Here is a 16,884-nt window from a genome sequence, read left to right as displayed (position 1 = left end):
AGGTATGGATCACAGCCTCAACAAAATTTATCAGTCATTACTGAAAATGTATGATGTTCTCAACAATCTTGTGAAATCTCAATTAGGTTCACTTCCAGCTCTTTTGCAGCAACAGCTGTCTGCCAGTTGTGTAACACATCTGTTTACAGCTGTTTTGGATACAAGTATAATAGAGTAGATAACACAACAATGAAAACTGCTGATACACCAACATTTGACATCCCTCAAGAGACTATGTATATAGGTGTATATTGCCAGTCGATGCTTTACACAACATTTGGATTCCTAGAAAAAATTTTAAGAGGGTAAGGAGCTAGCTTGCCTTTGAATTTGATGGCTATTGTTTAAAATATATATTGAGTTCAAAGGAAATATGCCTCATTGAACAACATATGATGAAAAAAGTACCTTATGACAAAATACTTTAATTATTATGATTAAAAGCAAAGAAGATGTGACTTACCAAACGAAAGTGCTGGCAGGTCGATAGACACACAAACAAACACAAACATACACACAAAATTCAAGCTTTCGCAACCAACAGTTGCTTCGTCAGGAAAGAGGGAAGGAGAGGGAAAGACAAAAGGATGTGGGTTTTAAGGGAGAGGGTAAGGAGTCATTCCAATCCCGGGAGCGGAAAGACTTACCTTAGGGGGAAAAAAGGTTCCCGGGAGCGGAAAGACTTACCTTAGGGGGAAAAAAGAACCTTTTTCCCCCCTAAGGTAAGTCTTTCCGCTCCCGGGATTGGAATGATTCCTTACCCTCTCCCTTAAAACCCACATCCTTTTGTCTTTCCCTCTCCTTCCCTCTTTCCTGACGAAGCAACCGTTGGTTGCGAAAGCTTGAATTTTGTGTGTATGTTTGTGTTTGTTTGTGTATCGATCAACCTGCCAGCACTTTCGTTTGGTAAGTCACATCTTCTTTGTTTTTAGATATATTTTTCCCACGTGGAATGTTTCCCTCTATTATATTCATATCATTAATTGTTATGTTATGTCATATGGTCTACAAGAATTTAAGCATGTTGCACCTTACATGAACTTCCTCTGCCTCTGAGAACATAATTCTGTTTGGTATCTGTGTCATCACACTGTGCAGAATCTTTCTTCTTTCTTTGATCGGTCTGGAAGTTATGAAACAAGACCACTTAGTGAATTTCCAATTCATTTACTTTCTGTTTTTATGTGACAGAGTAACAAGCATTGTGACTTAAAACAGACTTACTTTGACAGCAGAATTTCACCATTGTAGTAAATGCAATCAAATACAAACAGGCATACATTGGCAGATTTCAGCCCCTCTTTCTGAAAAAATTAAAATGAAAGCTTGAATCAAAATATTAAGCTCATGTATTATCATCTGCCTTCTAATTTAAAAAATATAATTTGACTGTTTACATATTAATTTATTCCATTCTGCACACATTAAAAGGCAGCTCAGAGAGTTTCTGACCACTTTGTTCATTTAGAAATAGCCAGAAAAACAAACAAAGTCAATTTATTTTTTTAGTGAATGTTGTTATGCAGTTTGTTCTAAATGACAAACCAACACAAAAAATTTACTACACGAGAAAGAGAGAAATATTTTGACAGCAAGAAGTAAAAATCCACAAATCAATATATCATTATTTGGAGCTTATTGATTATATTTATCAAATCCATGAGTGACTTGACTAGGCTAATAAGATCAACTTTAGTAACTTTTTAACAGAGATAGTATGGAATATTATTAACAGATACAGTGTGCTTTTATTTTATGTATGCATCTGATGTTCTCAGAGAAGTCTGATCACTGAAGTTTAAATGACTATAATCATTTCACATTTGCAATCCATATCCATCAATGATCTTACAATTTACTGCAGTTATTCTTCTTCACTTTGCATTTAGAATTGCTACAACATGGTTCACAAGATTCCAAAACCAAAATATATTTACCTTTTGTCTACCAAGAGTACCAAATGGTAATGGCTTCCCAGTTTGTGTATCTATCATCAAGATTTCACTATCAAGTATCACATCTTTGCCATGAGGAAATGCTTCTGGTATGTAGTCTTTAAAATGGGAAACCTTGAGGAATCAGAATGTATGTACTGAATTAAACATCAAAATGGGTACAGCCTTGGTATAAAAGTTAATGACTACAAATTTATATGAATAACAAACTATTCATAAATTCATGACTGATTTTCACATACCTTATGGGGCATCACAGGCTTCAAGCTTCTAGAGAAATACTTGAAATCATCACCTCTTTTGTGAACCTGAACCCTTTCACCATCATACTTTATTTCAGAGAACATCCCATTAGGACATTTTTTCATTGCTTGTTCAACAGATTTACATGCCTCAGCCTAACAAAACAGAAAGTACGTACACTTGTATTATGAGCCATTTTCACAAATGGAAACAATCATTAGAGTGTTTTTCAGTCACTTGATATAGTGACAAATTTTATCAGGTATTGACTACAACTTCCACAATATCAAAGCTATGTTGGCCAAACAACTATAGTTAGTTTGTGTAGTTGTTTTTTAAATCTGGTAACAGCAGTTGAACATGAGGACCAAACTTACACTAAACAGTTACATTACAGGAACATAAAATGACTATTCAGTTTTTCCAAGTGTAACAACTTAGTGTATCTGTGACATGTTTCCCACTGGATCCTGAATTCAAGTGAAAGTGAAATTCAATTACACTGACTGGCTGCTGTGTTCAGATGAGAAAATGTGCTGCACACAAAACTGACACATTAGGGTACACATCCCCGCCCCACCCCATCCCTCCCCAACCCTACCCAACACTGTCTCATCCCTCCACATCTCAATCCCTTCCCCACCTCAATCCTACTTGCATTCAGCACATAAATTTATTACTCCTGCACTTAATCATGAAATTTCTGTGGAAATACATAGTTTTGCAATTATTTTAATCTGCAAAATACCATCTTGTTACACCCCCAGGCTACCTGCTACAACCTTTTCCTCAAATCACCACATTACATACAATATTAAAGTTGCTTCACCACAGATTTGTGTACATCTACATGAATGAACATTTTAAAAGCTTAGCAGGTTGTCACTTCCACTTCTAACGCACATGTTCACCACTCAGCACTTAAAGGTGTGACTGTTGGTCACTCACACACACTGTTTATTTTCAAGCAGGTATTTCCCCTATAAAAAGGTGGTTCTTCAAGAGAAAAAAAAGAGCATATGTTAAAGGATCCCTATGTGACTTTTTTACATTCTTTTTCCTTTGTTCCAGTTTCTTCTCAACTCCTTAAGATGCTTTTTTTTAGTTAAAATTTCTTCATAGGTCATAGATGACTAAGAATAGTTGGGATGTGCATTAATTAGACAAACTGACCATGCTGATTCCAGCTGTTGCGACTAACACCCAAACCTCCAGATCTCAGACACTCAAATCGGTACCGAACATTGCCTGCCAACGGAGTATCAACCAAAACACTGCTCTAGTTCATGTTGTGTGCTGTTGTCTGGTAGAAGATGCGCAAATGGTAATTAAAACTAACACCAGAATGACAGTACAAGAGAAGGGTACCTATGAACTCTGGACATGAAGATCATTGGTAAGCGAGTTGGTAGAGCATCAAATCATCATACTAAAGGTGCTGAGATTGGAACCTACTGATGGTGAATTTTTTTTAACAGTTCACATGTGAAATTGTTACATGGGAGAACATTTTTTTCTGACATCTAGAAGAATGTTTTGGAGTTTGTAGCATTGTTCTTTTGGCAGTCTGCTTTCACTTCATTACTTGGAAATAACAAACCTATAGCATACATTTGTATAGATAATACCACATCTATGTATAAAATGTACTCTGTAGATTTGCTACTTTCAACTAATGAAGCAAAACCAGACATCCAAAAGAACAGTGCTACAAACTCTGAAATGTCCTTTTAAATGTCAGAAAAGTGTTCTCTCATGTTGTTGTTGTTGTTGTTGTTGGTTGTTGTTGTTGTTGTTGTTGTCGTCGTCTTCAGTCCAGAGACTGGTTTGATGCAGCTCTCCATGCTACTCTATCCTGTGCAAGCTTCTTCACCTCCCAGTACCTACTGCAACCTACATCCTTCCGAATCTGTTCAGTGTATTCATCTCTTGGTCTCCCTCTATGATTTTTACCCTCCACGCTGTCCTACAATACAGAATATGCCCTACCAACTGATCCCTTCTTCTAGTCAAGTTGTGCCACAAACTTCTCTTCTCCCCAATCCTATTCAATACTTCCTCATTAGTTATGTGATCTACCCGCCTAATCTTCAGCATTCTTCTGTGCACCACACTTCAAAAGCTTCTGTTCTCTTCTTGTCTAAACTATTTATTGTCCACATTTCACTACCATACATCGCTACACTCCATACAAATACTTTCAGAAACGATTTCCTGATACTTAAAAATCTAAACTCGATGTTAACAAATTTCTCCTCTTCAGAAACACTTTCCTTGCCATTTCCAGTCTACATTTTATACCCTCTCTACTTCGACCATCATCAGTTATTTTGCTCCCCAAACAGCAAAACTCCTTAACTACTTCAGGTGTCTCATTTGCTAATCCAATTCCATCAGCATCACCCGACGTAATTCGACTACATTCCATCATCCTCGTTTTGCTTTTGTTGATGTTCATCTTATATCCTCCTTTCAAGACACTATCCATTCCGTTCAACTGCTCTTCTATGTCCTTTGCTGCCTCTGACAGAATTACAATGTCGTCGGCGAGCCTCAAAGTTTTTATTTCTTCTCCATGGATTTTAATACCTACTCCGAATTTTTCCTTTGTTTCCGTCACTGCTTGCTCAATATACAGATTGAATAACATTGGGGAGAGACTACAACCCTGTCTCACTCCCTTCCCAACCACTGCTTCCCTTTCATGTCCCTCGACTCTTATAACTGCCATCTGGTTTCTGTACAAATTGTAAATAGCCTTACGCTCCCTGTATTTCACCCTTCCACCTTCAGAATTTGAAAGAGAGTATTCCAGTCAACATTGTCAAAAGCTTTCTCTAAGTCTACAAATGCTAGAAACGTAGGTTTGCCTTTCCTTAATCTAGCTTCTAAGATAAGTCATAGGGTCAGTATTTCCTCACGTGTTCCAATATTTCTATGGAATCCAAACTGATCTTCCCCGAGGTCGGCTTCTACCAGATTTTCCATTCGTCTGTAAAGAATTCGCGTTAGTATTTTGCATCCGTGACTTATTAAACTGATTGTTCGGTAATTTTCACATCTGTCAACGCCTGCTTTCTTTGGGATTGGAATTATTATATTATTCTTGAAGTCTGAGGGTATTTTGCCTGTCTCATACATCTTGCTCACTAGATGGTAGAGATTTCTTAGGCCTGGCTCTCCCAAGGCTGTCAGTAGTTCTAATGGAATGTTGTCTACTCCCGGGGCCTTGTTTTGATGGTTGGTTGGTTTAAGGATTAAAGGGACCAAACTGCAGAGGTCATCGGTCCCTTTTTCCAAAATACTAAAAATACCCACAGAGAATAAAAAAAAAAAAGAATGTTCAACAAAATAGGAGACAGACGACACAGAACAAAAGAAACATAGACAAGGACCAGACAAAACGAAATAAAATCACACGGAGTGTGACTGTGGTTGGCCGACCATAGGAATTAAAAAAAAAAAGGAAAAGCCAACCACCGAAAACACATTAAAAAACTTAGTTTAATATCGTAGGCCAAAGGCCAGAATCAACAAAATAAAACAGAAACACTCAGATTAAATAACAAAAACCCCATGTGCGAATAAAACGTAAAACTAAGTCAGCCATAGCAGAGTCATTGGTTAAAAGGGCAGGGAGTGAGTCAGGCAGTGCAAACGACTGCCTGAGCACAGATAAAAGTGGACAGTCCAACAAAATATGGACCACTGTCAATGCCGAGCCACAGCGACAGAGAGGAGGGACCTCACGGCACAATAAGTGGCCGTGGGTCATCTGCGTGTGCCCAATACGCAGTCGGCAGAGGATGACAGACTCCTTGCGAGAGACTCCACACAGTCGTCGTCTCCTTGACGGCATGGAGTTTGTTAGGGGTGGCCAGACCGCACCATTCAGCGTCCCAAAGCGAGATAACTTTGCGGCGGAGGACTGCCCTCGAATCAGTCTCCGGTAGGCCAATGTCTAGAGTGGGTTCACTGGTGGCCTGTTTGGCCAGGCGGTCAACATTTTCATTGCCTGGGATACCGACATGCCCGGGCGTCCACACAAAGACCACAGAGCGGCCGCAATGCGCAAGAGTATGCAGGGACTCATGGATAGCCATCACCAGACGAGAACGAGGAAAACACTGGTCGAGAGCTCGTAAACTGCTCAGGGAATCGCTACAGATAACGAAGGACTCACCTGAGCAGGAGCGGATATACTCTAGGGCACGAAAGATGGCGACCAGCTCAGCAGTGTAAACGCTGCATCCAGCCGCCAAGGACCATTGTTCGGAATGGCCCCCTAGAGTTAGCGCATACCCGACACAACCAGCAACCATCGAACCGTCGGTGTAAACAATTCCAGAGCCCTGATACGTGGCCAGGATGGAATAAAAGCAGCGTCGGAAGGCCTCTGGAGGGACCGAGTGCTTCGAGCCCTGTGCCAAGTCGAGCCGAAGGCAAGGGCGAGGAACACACCTCGGGGGTGTATGCAGAGGTGCCCGGAAAGGAGGTGGAACAGGGAAAAACCCAAGCCCGCAGAGAAGCTCCTTGACACGTACGGCGATCAGACAACCCGACCGGGGCCGACAGTCTGGCAGATGGACAACTGACTGCAGGAACAGGACACGGTAATTTGGATGCCTGGGCAAGCTAAAAACATGGGCAGCATAAGCAGCCAGTAATTGTTGGCGTCGTAACCGCAGTGGAGGGACATCTGCCTCAACAAGGATGCTGTCCACAGGGCTGGTGCGGAAGGCACCAGTGGCAAGTCGGATCCCGCTGTGTAGTATTGGGTCCAGCACCCTCAACGCAGAGGGGGATGCTGAGCCATAAGCCAGGCTCCCATAATCCAGACGGGACTGGATTAATGCCTGGTAGAGCCGCAACAGGGTAGATCGGTCGGCGCCCCAGCGGGTGTGGCTCAAGCATCTCAGAGCGTTTAGATGCCGCCAACATGCCTGTTTAAGCTGCCGGATATAAGGCAGCCAAGTCAACCGGGCATCGAAAACCACCCCCAAAAACCTGAGTGATTCCACCACTGAAAGAAGTTCGCCGGCAAGATAAAGCCGCGGCTCCGGGTGGACAGTGCGTCGCCAGCAGAAATGCATAACGCAGGTCTTGGCTGCCGAAAACTGGAACCCATGAGCTACAGCCCAAGACTGCGCCTTGCGGATAGCACCCTGTAGCTGACGTTCAACAGCTGCAATGCCAGTAGAGCTGTAATAAAGGCAGAAGTCGTGAGCATACAGGGAAGCAGAGACAGAATTTCCCATGACCGCAGCGAGCCCGATAATGGCTATTAAAAACAGGCAGACACTTAAAACAGAACCCTGTGGCACACCGTTCTCCTGGACGTGGGTGGAACTATATGAGGCTGCGACTTGCACACGGAAGGTACAATACGACAGAAAATTTCTGATAAAGATCGGCAGAGGGCCCCGAAGACGCCATTCATGAAGCGTAGAAAGGATGTGATGACGCCATGTCGTATCGGACGCCTTCCGCATGTCGAAAAAGACAGCAACCAGGTGCTGACGGCGGGCAAAGGCAGTACGGATGGCCGACTCCAGGCTCACCAGATTGTCGGTGGCGGAGCGGCCTTTACGGAACCCACCCTGAGACGGAGCCAGAAGGCCCCACGACTCCAGTACCCAAGTCAAGCGCCGGCTCACCATCCGTTCGAGAAGCTTGCAAAGAACGTTGGTGAAGCTAATGGGGTGGTAGCTGACCACCTCCAAAGGGTTCTTGTCTGGTTTCAGAATGGGGATAACGATACTTGCCCGCCATTGCGACGGGAACTCACCCTCGACCCAAATACGGTTGTAAAGGTCGAGGAGCCGTCGCTGGCAGTCCACTGAGATGTGTTTCAGCATCTGGCAGTGGATGCTATCTGGTCCAGGAGCGGTATCAGAACAAGCGGCAAGGGCACTGCGGAATTCCCACTCACTGAATGGAACATTGTACGATTCTGGATGGTGGGTGCGAAACGAAAGGCTCCGACGTTCCATCCGCTCTTTAATGAAGCTGAAGGCCAGGGGATAATTTGCAGAAGTGGAACTCATAGCAAAATGCTCTGCCAAGCGGCTTGCAATGACGTCGGAGTCTATACAAACTGCTCCATTCAGTGAGAGCACAGGGACGCTGGCAGAGGTCCGATAGCCGTAGACGCGTCGAATCTTCGCCCAGACCTGCGATGGAGTGACATGGAGGCCAATGGTGGACACATACCGCTCCCAGTACTCCTTCTTGCCTTGGCGGATAAGGAGGCGGGCTCGCGCACGCAGCCGTTTGAAGGCGATAAGGTGGTCTATGGAGGGATGTCGCTTGTGACGCTGGAGCACCCGCCGGCGATCTTTAATCGCTTCAGCGACCTCAGGCGACCACCAAGGCACAGCCCTCCGCCGAGGGGACCCAGAAGAACGGGGAATGGCAGATTCGGTGGCAGTAACGATGCCGGTGGTGACCGATTGAACCACCGAATCAATGTCATCACGAGAGAGAGGCTCAATAGCAGCAGTGGAGGAAAACAAGTCCCAGTCAGCCTTATTCATAGCCCATCTGCTGGGGTGCCTAGAAGAGTGGCGCCGTGGCAGTGACAGAAAGATTGGAAAATGGTCACTACCACACAGGTCGTCATGCACACCCCATTGGACAGACGGTAAGAGGCTAGAGCTACAGAGTGATAGGTCAATGGCGGAGTATGTGCCATGCGCCACACTGAAGTGTGTGGAGGCACCGTCATTTAAGATTGAGAGATAGAGCTGCGCCAATAAATGCTCAATAGTGGCGCCTCGACCTGTTGCCACTGACCCACCCCACAGAGGGTTATGGGCGTTAAAGTCGCCCAGTAACAAGAAAGGTGGCGGCAATTGGGCTATCAGCACAGCCAGGACATGCTGCGCAACATCACCCTCCGGTGGAAGGTAAAGACTGCAGACAGTAACAGCCTGTCGCGGCCACACCCGAACAGCGACAGCCTCTAAAGTTGTATGTAGAGGGACAGACTCACTGTGGAGAGAGTTAAGGACATAGATGCAGACGCCACCAGACACCCTTTCATAAGCTACCCGGTTTTTATAATAACCCCGATAGCCACGGAGGGCGGGGGTTCGCATTGGTGGAAACCATGTTTCCTGAAGTGCAATGCAGAAGAAAGGGTGAAGGCTGATAAGTTGGCGCAGCTCAGCTAGATGTTGGAAGAAACTGCTGCAGTTCCACTGGAGGATGGTATTGTCCATGTCTGAGAAAGGCGTGACGGGACTGGGAAGGCAGATTACGCCGCTGGGTCACCTGCTGCCTCCGACTGAGCACCTGTGCCAGTGCTTGCCATGGCGTCTGAAGGATCGGCGAGATCGAGGTCCTCAGCGGACGCCAGAATCTCCACCTCGTCCTCAGACGCAGAGCTTGTAGGAAGTGGGGGGACGGGTGCCACCGAAATGTTGGTATTTTTGGGGACTTTCTTCTGGTTCTGTTTCTATCGTTGTGCCTTCGGTGGTTCAGGCCTGGAGGGCTTGGAGGGCTGCACAGGGTCAGTCTCAGGGATGGAGGACGACCGTGAGGCCTTACAACCAGGGACTGGTGGTTGTTTGAGCCACTTGCGGGTGTCTGCTGTGCCACTGGTCGGAACTTGGGAAGGCAGGTCCCCAAGGGACCCCTTCCTTGCGAGAGTAGCCGAAGAAGTCTTACTCTTCTCTGGCTGGGAAGGGGGAACTGATGTCCCCGATGGTTTGGGGGGTGTTGCTCCTGAAGTAGATGGAGCAGGAGCAACAGGTTGTGAAGTGCCCCCACAAGCAAGGGGGCTGGTGGATGCTGACTGATCTTAGAGCCGATTCGTGATGATGGGAGAACCGTCGTTGCAGCAGCGGCGTAGGTTGACGTCATTGCCACAGGATGGAGCCTCTCATATTTCCGTCTAGCCTCAGGGTAGGTCAGGCGGTCCAGGGTCTTATATTCCATTATCTTCCTTTCTTTCTGCAATATCCTACAGTCTGGCAAGCAGGGGGAATGGTGTTCTCCGCAGTTAACACAGATAGGAGGCGGGGCACATGGAGTATCGGGATGCGAAGGACGTCCAAAATCCCGACACGTGATGCCGGAAGTACAGCGAGATGACGTGCTCGAACTTCCAGCATTTAAAACACCGCATCGGAGGAGGGATATATCGCTTCACATCACAACGGTAAACCATCACCTTGATCTTTTCGGGTAAAACATCACCTTCGAAGGCCAAGATGAAGGCACCGGTGGCTACCTGATTATCCCTCGGACCCCGATAGACGCACCGGACGAAGTGAACACCTCGTCGTTCTAGGTTGGCTCGTAGTTCATCGTCGAACTGCAGAAGAAGATCCCTGTGGAATATAATACCCTGGACCATGTTGAGACTCTTATGCGGCGTGATGCTAACGGAAACATCCCCCAACTTGTCACAATTGAGCAACCTCCGTGACTGGGCAGAGGATGCTGTTTTGATGAGTACTGAACCAGAGCGCATTTTCGACAACCCCTCCACCTCCCCGAACTTGTCCTCTAAATGCTCCACAAAAAACTGGGGCTTGGTTGACATAAACGATTCCCCATCAACTCGCATACACACAAGGAACCGGGGTGAATATTCTCCACTGCCTTCTTTTGCCATACGTTCCTCCCATGGAGTGGCCAGGGAGGGAAATTATCTCTGATCAAATTTCTTTCCATTGAGGTTAGACCTCGATCGCTTAGAGACTGCTGGTGGAGGCCCACCAGCAAGAGATGATGTACCACGCTTCATTGCGGGTCATCCGCCCTGATCCCACCAACTCCGACCAAGGGCCCTCCCCATGGGCACCACCCAGCCACAGCAATAGCCACCTGGCAGGATGGCCATTGCCGGGAGTCCTGATGCCCCAGGGAGATGGGCATCTACTCCTTGGCATACATGGGGAGTTAACAGCACAGGCATCAGTAGAGTGATCCCTGTGTTGTCAGGGGGCTACAACCAACAGGGTACATGGCGGCCCCACCACAATGGACTGGCTACCGTACTGGATCTTAGGTGCAAGAAAGTCCAAGGTCGTCGTTGCAGTTAAAAGCAACCTTGCAGAGTGCAGCGTGGTAATCGTACCCAGGGAAGTATCCTCGCCCAAGAGATGGAAAATGAGCGGGACACCATTGCAACGACGAAAATGTCAGCTAAAGGTCTCAATGCACGACAGATACAGTGCACCATGTAAGGCGCCCTTCCCCAATTGGCTCGCTCTTCGGAATAATTTAGAAAGATGGAGGTCAAACCCGAGAGGGGACCATCACAAAGCCGAAACATTTGAGACTCCTTTTAGTCGCCTCTTATGACAGGCAGGAATACCGCGGGCCTATTCTTACCCCCGAACCCGCAGGGGGACCTTATTTTGACTTAGGTCTTTCAGTGCTCTGTGAAACTCTTCACGCAGTATCATCTCTTATTTCATCTTCGTCTACATTCTCTTTCATTTCTATAATATTGTCCTCAAGAACATCACCCTTGTATAGACCCTCTATATACTCCTTCCACCTTTCTGCTTTCCCTTCTTTGCTTAGAACTGGGTTTCCATCTGAGCTCTTGATATTCATACAAGTGGTTCTCTTTTCTCCAAAGGTCTCTCTAATGTTCCTGCAGGCAGTATCTATCTTACCCCTAGTGAGATAAGCCTCTACATCCTTACATTTGCCCTCTAGCCATCCCTGCTTAGCCATTTTGCACTTCCTCTCGATCTCATTTTTGAGATGTTTGTATTCCTTTTTGCCTGCTTCATTTACTGCATTTTTATATTTTCTCCTTTCATCCATTAAATTCAATATCTCTTCTGTTACCCAAGGATTTATATTAGCCCTCGTCTTTTTACCTACTTGATCCTCTGCTACTTTCACTATTTGGTCTCTCAAAGCTACCCATTCTTCTTCTACTGTATTTCTTTCCCCCATTCTTGTCAATCGTTCCCTAATGCTCTCCCTGAAACTCTCTACAACCTCTGGTTCTTTCAGTTTATCCAGGTCCCATCTCCTCAAATTCCCACCTTTTTGCAGTTTCTTCAGTTTTAATCTACAGTTCATAAACAATAGACTGTGGTCAGAGTCCACATCTGCCCCTGGAAATGTCTTACAATTTAAAACCTGGTTCCTGAATCTCTGTCTTACCATTATATAATCTATCTATGACCTTCCAGTATCTCCAGGCTTCTTCCATGTATACAACCTTCTTTTATTATTCTTGAACCAAGTGTAATCTGTCACTAAGTTTTGCTCTGTGCAAAATTCTACCAGGCGGCTTCCTCTTTCATTCCTAACTCCCATTCCATTTTCATCTACTATGTTTCCTTCTCTTCCTTTTTCCCCCTATCGAATTCCAGTCACCAATGACTATTAAATTTTCATCTCCCTTCACTATCTGAATAATTTCTTTTATCTCATCATACACTTCATCAATCTCTTCATAATCTGTGGAGCCGGTTGGCATATAAACTTGTACTACTATGGTAGGCATGGGCTTCGTATCTATCTTGGCCACAATAATGCATTCACCATGCTGTTTGTAGTAGCTTACCTGCATTCCTATTTTCCTATTCATTATTAAACCTACTTCTGCATTACCCCTATTTGATTTTTTAATTATAACCAGAAGTATTTATGACCAGAAGTCTTGTTCCCGTGCCACTGAACTTCACTAATTCCCGCTATATCTAACTTTAACCTATCCATTTCCCTTTTTAAATTTTCTAACTTACCTGCCTGATTAAGGGATCTGACATTCCACGCTCCGATCTGTAGAGCGCCAGTTTTCTTTCTCCTGATAACAACGACCTCCTGCGTAATCCCCGCCTGGAGATCCAAATGGGGGACTATTTTACCTCCGGAATATTCTACCCAAGAGGATGCCATCATCATTTAACCGTACAGTAAAGCTGCATGCCTCGGGAAAAATGATGGCTTTAGTTTCCCTTGCTTTCAGCCATTTGCAGTACCAGCACAGCTAGGCCGTTTTGGTTAGTGTTACAAGGCCAGATCAGTCAATCATCCAGACTGTTGCCCCTGCAACTACTGAAAAGTCTGCTGCCCCTCTTCAGGAACCACATGTTTGTCTGGTCTCTCAACAGATACCCCTCCATTGTGATTGCACCTACAGTATAGCTATCTGTATCACTGAGGCACGCAAGCCTCCCCACCAACGGCAAGGTCCATGGCTCATGTGGAGGTCCTCTCATATAACAACTTAAAACGTAAACTGTTAAAAAAAATTTGCCATTGGTGGGTTTTGAACTCAAGAACTGTAGTATGAGCATCTGACACACTACCAACACACCTACCAGAGATCTCCATGTTAGCAGCTCTCGGATACGCTTTTCCTATACTCCATAGTTCTAGTGTTACTTTTAATTACCATTTAAGCATGTTCTAGTGGCTGACAGCACACAGCTTGAACTAAATGTTTTGGTTGACTATCATCACAAAACATTTGGTACCAATCTGAGAGTCTGAATTCTGGATGTTTGGGTGTAAAAAGCATTTCGAGACTGTGCTGCAATTGCTGCTGGCAAAGCTCTGCTGAGGTTTAGCATTGTCCATCAAGTGTCTTGTCCATCTATTTAGAGTGCCAAGGCTAATGTGCCACATGAGCCCCTACAGCCACACCAAAGTTCCAGGAATAAAGAAAGTAGTGAGCTGAAGGTACAAGGGCAATGGGTTCAGTCTATTGTTGGGCTATACAGATAATAACATAAACCTTAGAAACCAAACTGCTTTTACTGCTTTCCATTATGGACCATACATACAGAAATGTTTTGAGGTGGGGAAGGAACCAATGCGGATGTGTGGGAATTTAAATGAGTCTAATTTTGAAGATGACCACCTGGTAAGAATACTAATTTCCAGTAATTGTCTCATATCTTTTGTGTTGGATTATGTATGTGAAGGCAGAAAATGGTCCACCAGTCACATGACATTTAGGTTAATTGTTCTTCGATTTTACTTAAAATGCCTTAGCTACTGAAGTCTCCTACAATGGCTTCAAAACAGCTCCGGATACTGTAATGGTGATAAATGATATTTCTTTACATTATATCTATAGCATCTGCCCAACACTAGATAAACAGTGTGACATTACTTAACAATGGTGAAGTAAAATGTATTGTTTACTTTATCTTTGTTGTGGAAAAACAAATTTCAAGACCAGTGTATTATGTCTGCGCATGTGCACTCTCAAATGCACAGTCTAATATCATACTAAGCAGATAATGGTACAGGGTGGACAAAATGAAACCAGACCTGATAATATTTACAAGAAGGCAGAGATGAGATTGACTCTTGCTAATGAACATCGTGGAAGATGACAGAAATTTATTAGCTGCAGAGCCCATTTTGTGCTGTTTTACCACTACATGTTACATTTATGAGTTTGCTGGAGGTTTTGCCAAAATACTTCTAGTCTTAAATGCTTGCACAAATAGTTCCACACACATTTTCCACAAATTATGCTTTACATATGGTATGGTTCACACAGGGATGATACAATATGCTATACGACACAGTGCAATAAAGGACACTGTGATGCAACACTTATTGGTGTGACAATTGGGATCCTGCTGGAAAGATACAATATATGATACAGTGTGTGACATGACTCACCAAACAACAAGCAACAAATCACTTTTCTGTTTCAGTTATAACATTGAAGTATTCTGGAGAGGATGTTATTGTGCCTTATCCTGTCTCCATTGCTTCATCCAGCTGTTCATTCAGAAGTAACAGTAATTGAGCTTCTGGTCTCCTTTACACCAGTTTCCCAAAAACAGTGAGCATAACTGAGAAAACATCCAGTCAGCATCATCAGTTCCAGTGAGTTTTCATTTCACGAAGCTTTTCATTTTCAGGTTTGGCAGCATACAAAAAAGAGAAACATGGAGAAGCTCCACATTCTACATAGGAGACCATAGTGGGTGGCAACAGCATCATGTGAGGTGCCAATATCTTTGTGGACAGCCTTCAGTATATATCATATTTTCTTACAAGAATGGAAAGAGTTATTACTTTCCTTCCATCATTAAAAAAAATTTTGATATGTCAGCTAGATATCATGTAAATAGCCACATAACAGGTTTATATGAAAAAAAAATTTACTTCATGCTGGGCTGAAGCTAGCCAATGCTCTACCAAAAAGTCTCACAACCCTTCCTACTAACAAATTAAAAGATCAGCTAAAAAAGAATTCTAATTGAAAACCCTTTTTATTCCCTAGACAAGTATTATATCTGTATGAAAAGTGCTTCATAAGTGTGTCAAGCTCATGGTTTTAAGTAACCTACAACTAATATAATGTTGATAAAAACAATATTTGTAATATTGTGATTGTATACTACCAAATGCAAAATCCATCAAAATGTAAAATTTTTAACACAAACAAATCTTTAGTTTGTAATTTATAAACTGACATATTCAGAAGAATAATCTGTATGATGTCCTGAAACTGTATTATTTCTAGGGATTGTATTTGATTATTCGATGTTGAATAAATATTATTATTATTTCTTTCTTTTCTCAGACGTTATGTCTGGTCAAAAATGGAAAGTGACGCGGACCTTGATCAAGAGTGACTTCCTTTTAACTGTAAGGTATATGTTATATTGCATTTAGGAACTTTCGGGTGATTGAACATGTATCAATAATTACAGATTTCTGTAGTTGTATATTTAAGTTTGGATGTAGCTGTATTGCATTGATGTACTGGTGGATATTGTGTGGTATGACTCCTGTAGTTGATAGTATAATTGGTATAATGTCAACTTTATCCTGATGCCACATGTCCTTGACTGCCTCAGCCAGCTGGATGTATTTTTCAATTTTTTCTCCTGTTTTCTTTTTTATATTTGTTGTATTGGGTATGGATATTTCGATTAGTTGTGTTAATTTCTTCTTTTTATTGGTGAGTATGATGTCAGGTTTGTTATGTGGTGTTGTTTTATCTGTTATAATGGTTCTGTTCCAGTATAATTTGTATTCATCATTCTCCAGTACATTTTGTCGTGCATACTTGTATGTGGGAACGTGTTGTTTTATTAGTTTATGTTGTATGGCAAGTTGTTGATGTATTATTTTTGCTACATTGTCATGTCTTCTAGGGTATTCTGTATTTGCTAGTATTGTACATCTGCTTGTGATGTGATCTACTGTTTCTATTTGTTGTTTGCAAAGTCTGCATTTATCTGTTGTGGTATTGGGATCTTTAATAATATGCTTGCTGTAATATCTGGTGTTTATTGTTTGATCCTGTATTGCAATCATGAATCCTTCCGTCTCACTGTATATATTGCCTTTTCTTAGCCATGTGTTGGATGCGTCTTGATCGATGTGTGGCTGTGTTAGATGATAAGGGTGCTTGCCATGTAGTGTTTTCTTTTTCCAATTTACTTTCTTTGTATCTGTTGATGTTATGTGATCTAGAGGGTTGTAGAAATGGTTATGAAATTGCAGTGGTGTAGCTGATGTATTTATATGAGTGAGTGCTTTATGTATTTTGCTAGTTTCTGCTCGTTGTAGAAAGAATTTTCTTAAATTGTCTACCTGTCCATAATGTAGGTTTTTTATGTCGATAAATCCCCTCCCTCCTTCCTTTCTGCTTAATGTAAATCTTTCTGTTGCTGAATGTATGTGATATATTCTATATTTGTGGCATTGTGATTGTGTAAGTGTATTG

General features: G+C 43.2%; 1 protein-coding gene across 8 annotated transcripts in view; it reads right to left on the bottom strand.

Moving 5' to 3' along the window:
• LOC126175652 (DNA ligase 3) overlaps positions 1-16,884 on the bottom strand; it is a 644,184-nt gene that overhangs the window by 255,322 nt on the left and 371,978 nt on the right. For all 8 annotated transcript variants that reach the window (XM_049922552.1, XM_049922551.1, XM_049922546.1 and 5 more), the window contains 4 exons: positions 2,198-2,353; positions 1,938-2,069; positions 1,225-1,304; positions 1,036-1,123 (listed from right to left, as the gene is read on the bottom strand). In XM_049922552.1, coding sequence (XP_049778509.1) covers positions 1,036-1,123; positions 1,225-1,304; positions 1,938-2,069; positions 2,198-2,353 — 456 coding nt within the window. The remainder of the gene's footprint in view (positions 1-1,035; positions 1,124-1,224; positions 1,305-1,937; positions 2,070-2,197; positions 2,354-16,884) is intronic.

Source organism: Schistocerca cancellata, chromosome 3 (genome assembly GCF_023864275.1).
Source record: "Schistocerca cancellata isolate TAMUIC-IGC-003103 chromosome 3, iqSchCanc2.1, whole genome shotgun sequence".
NCBI lineage: Eukaryota > Metazoa > Arthropoda > Insecta > Orthoptera > Acrididae > Schistocerca > Schistocerca cancellata.
This window is presented reverse-complemented; position numbering and strand designations above follow the sequence as displayed.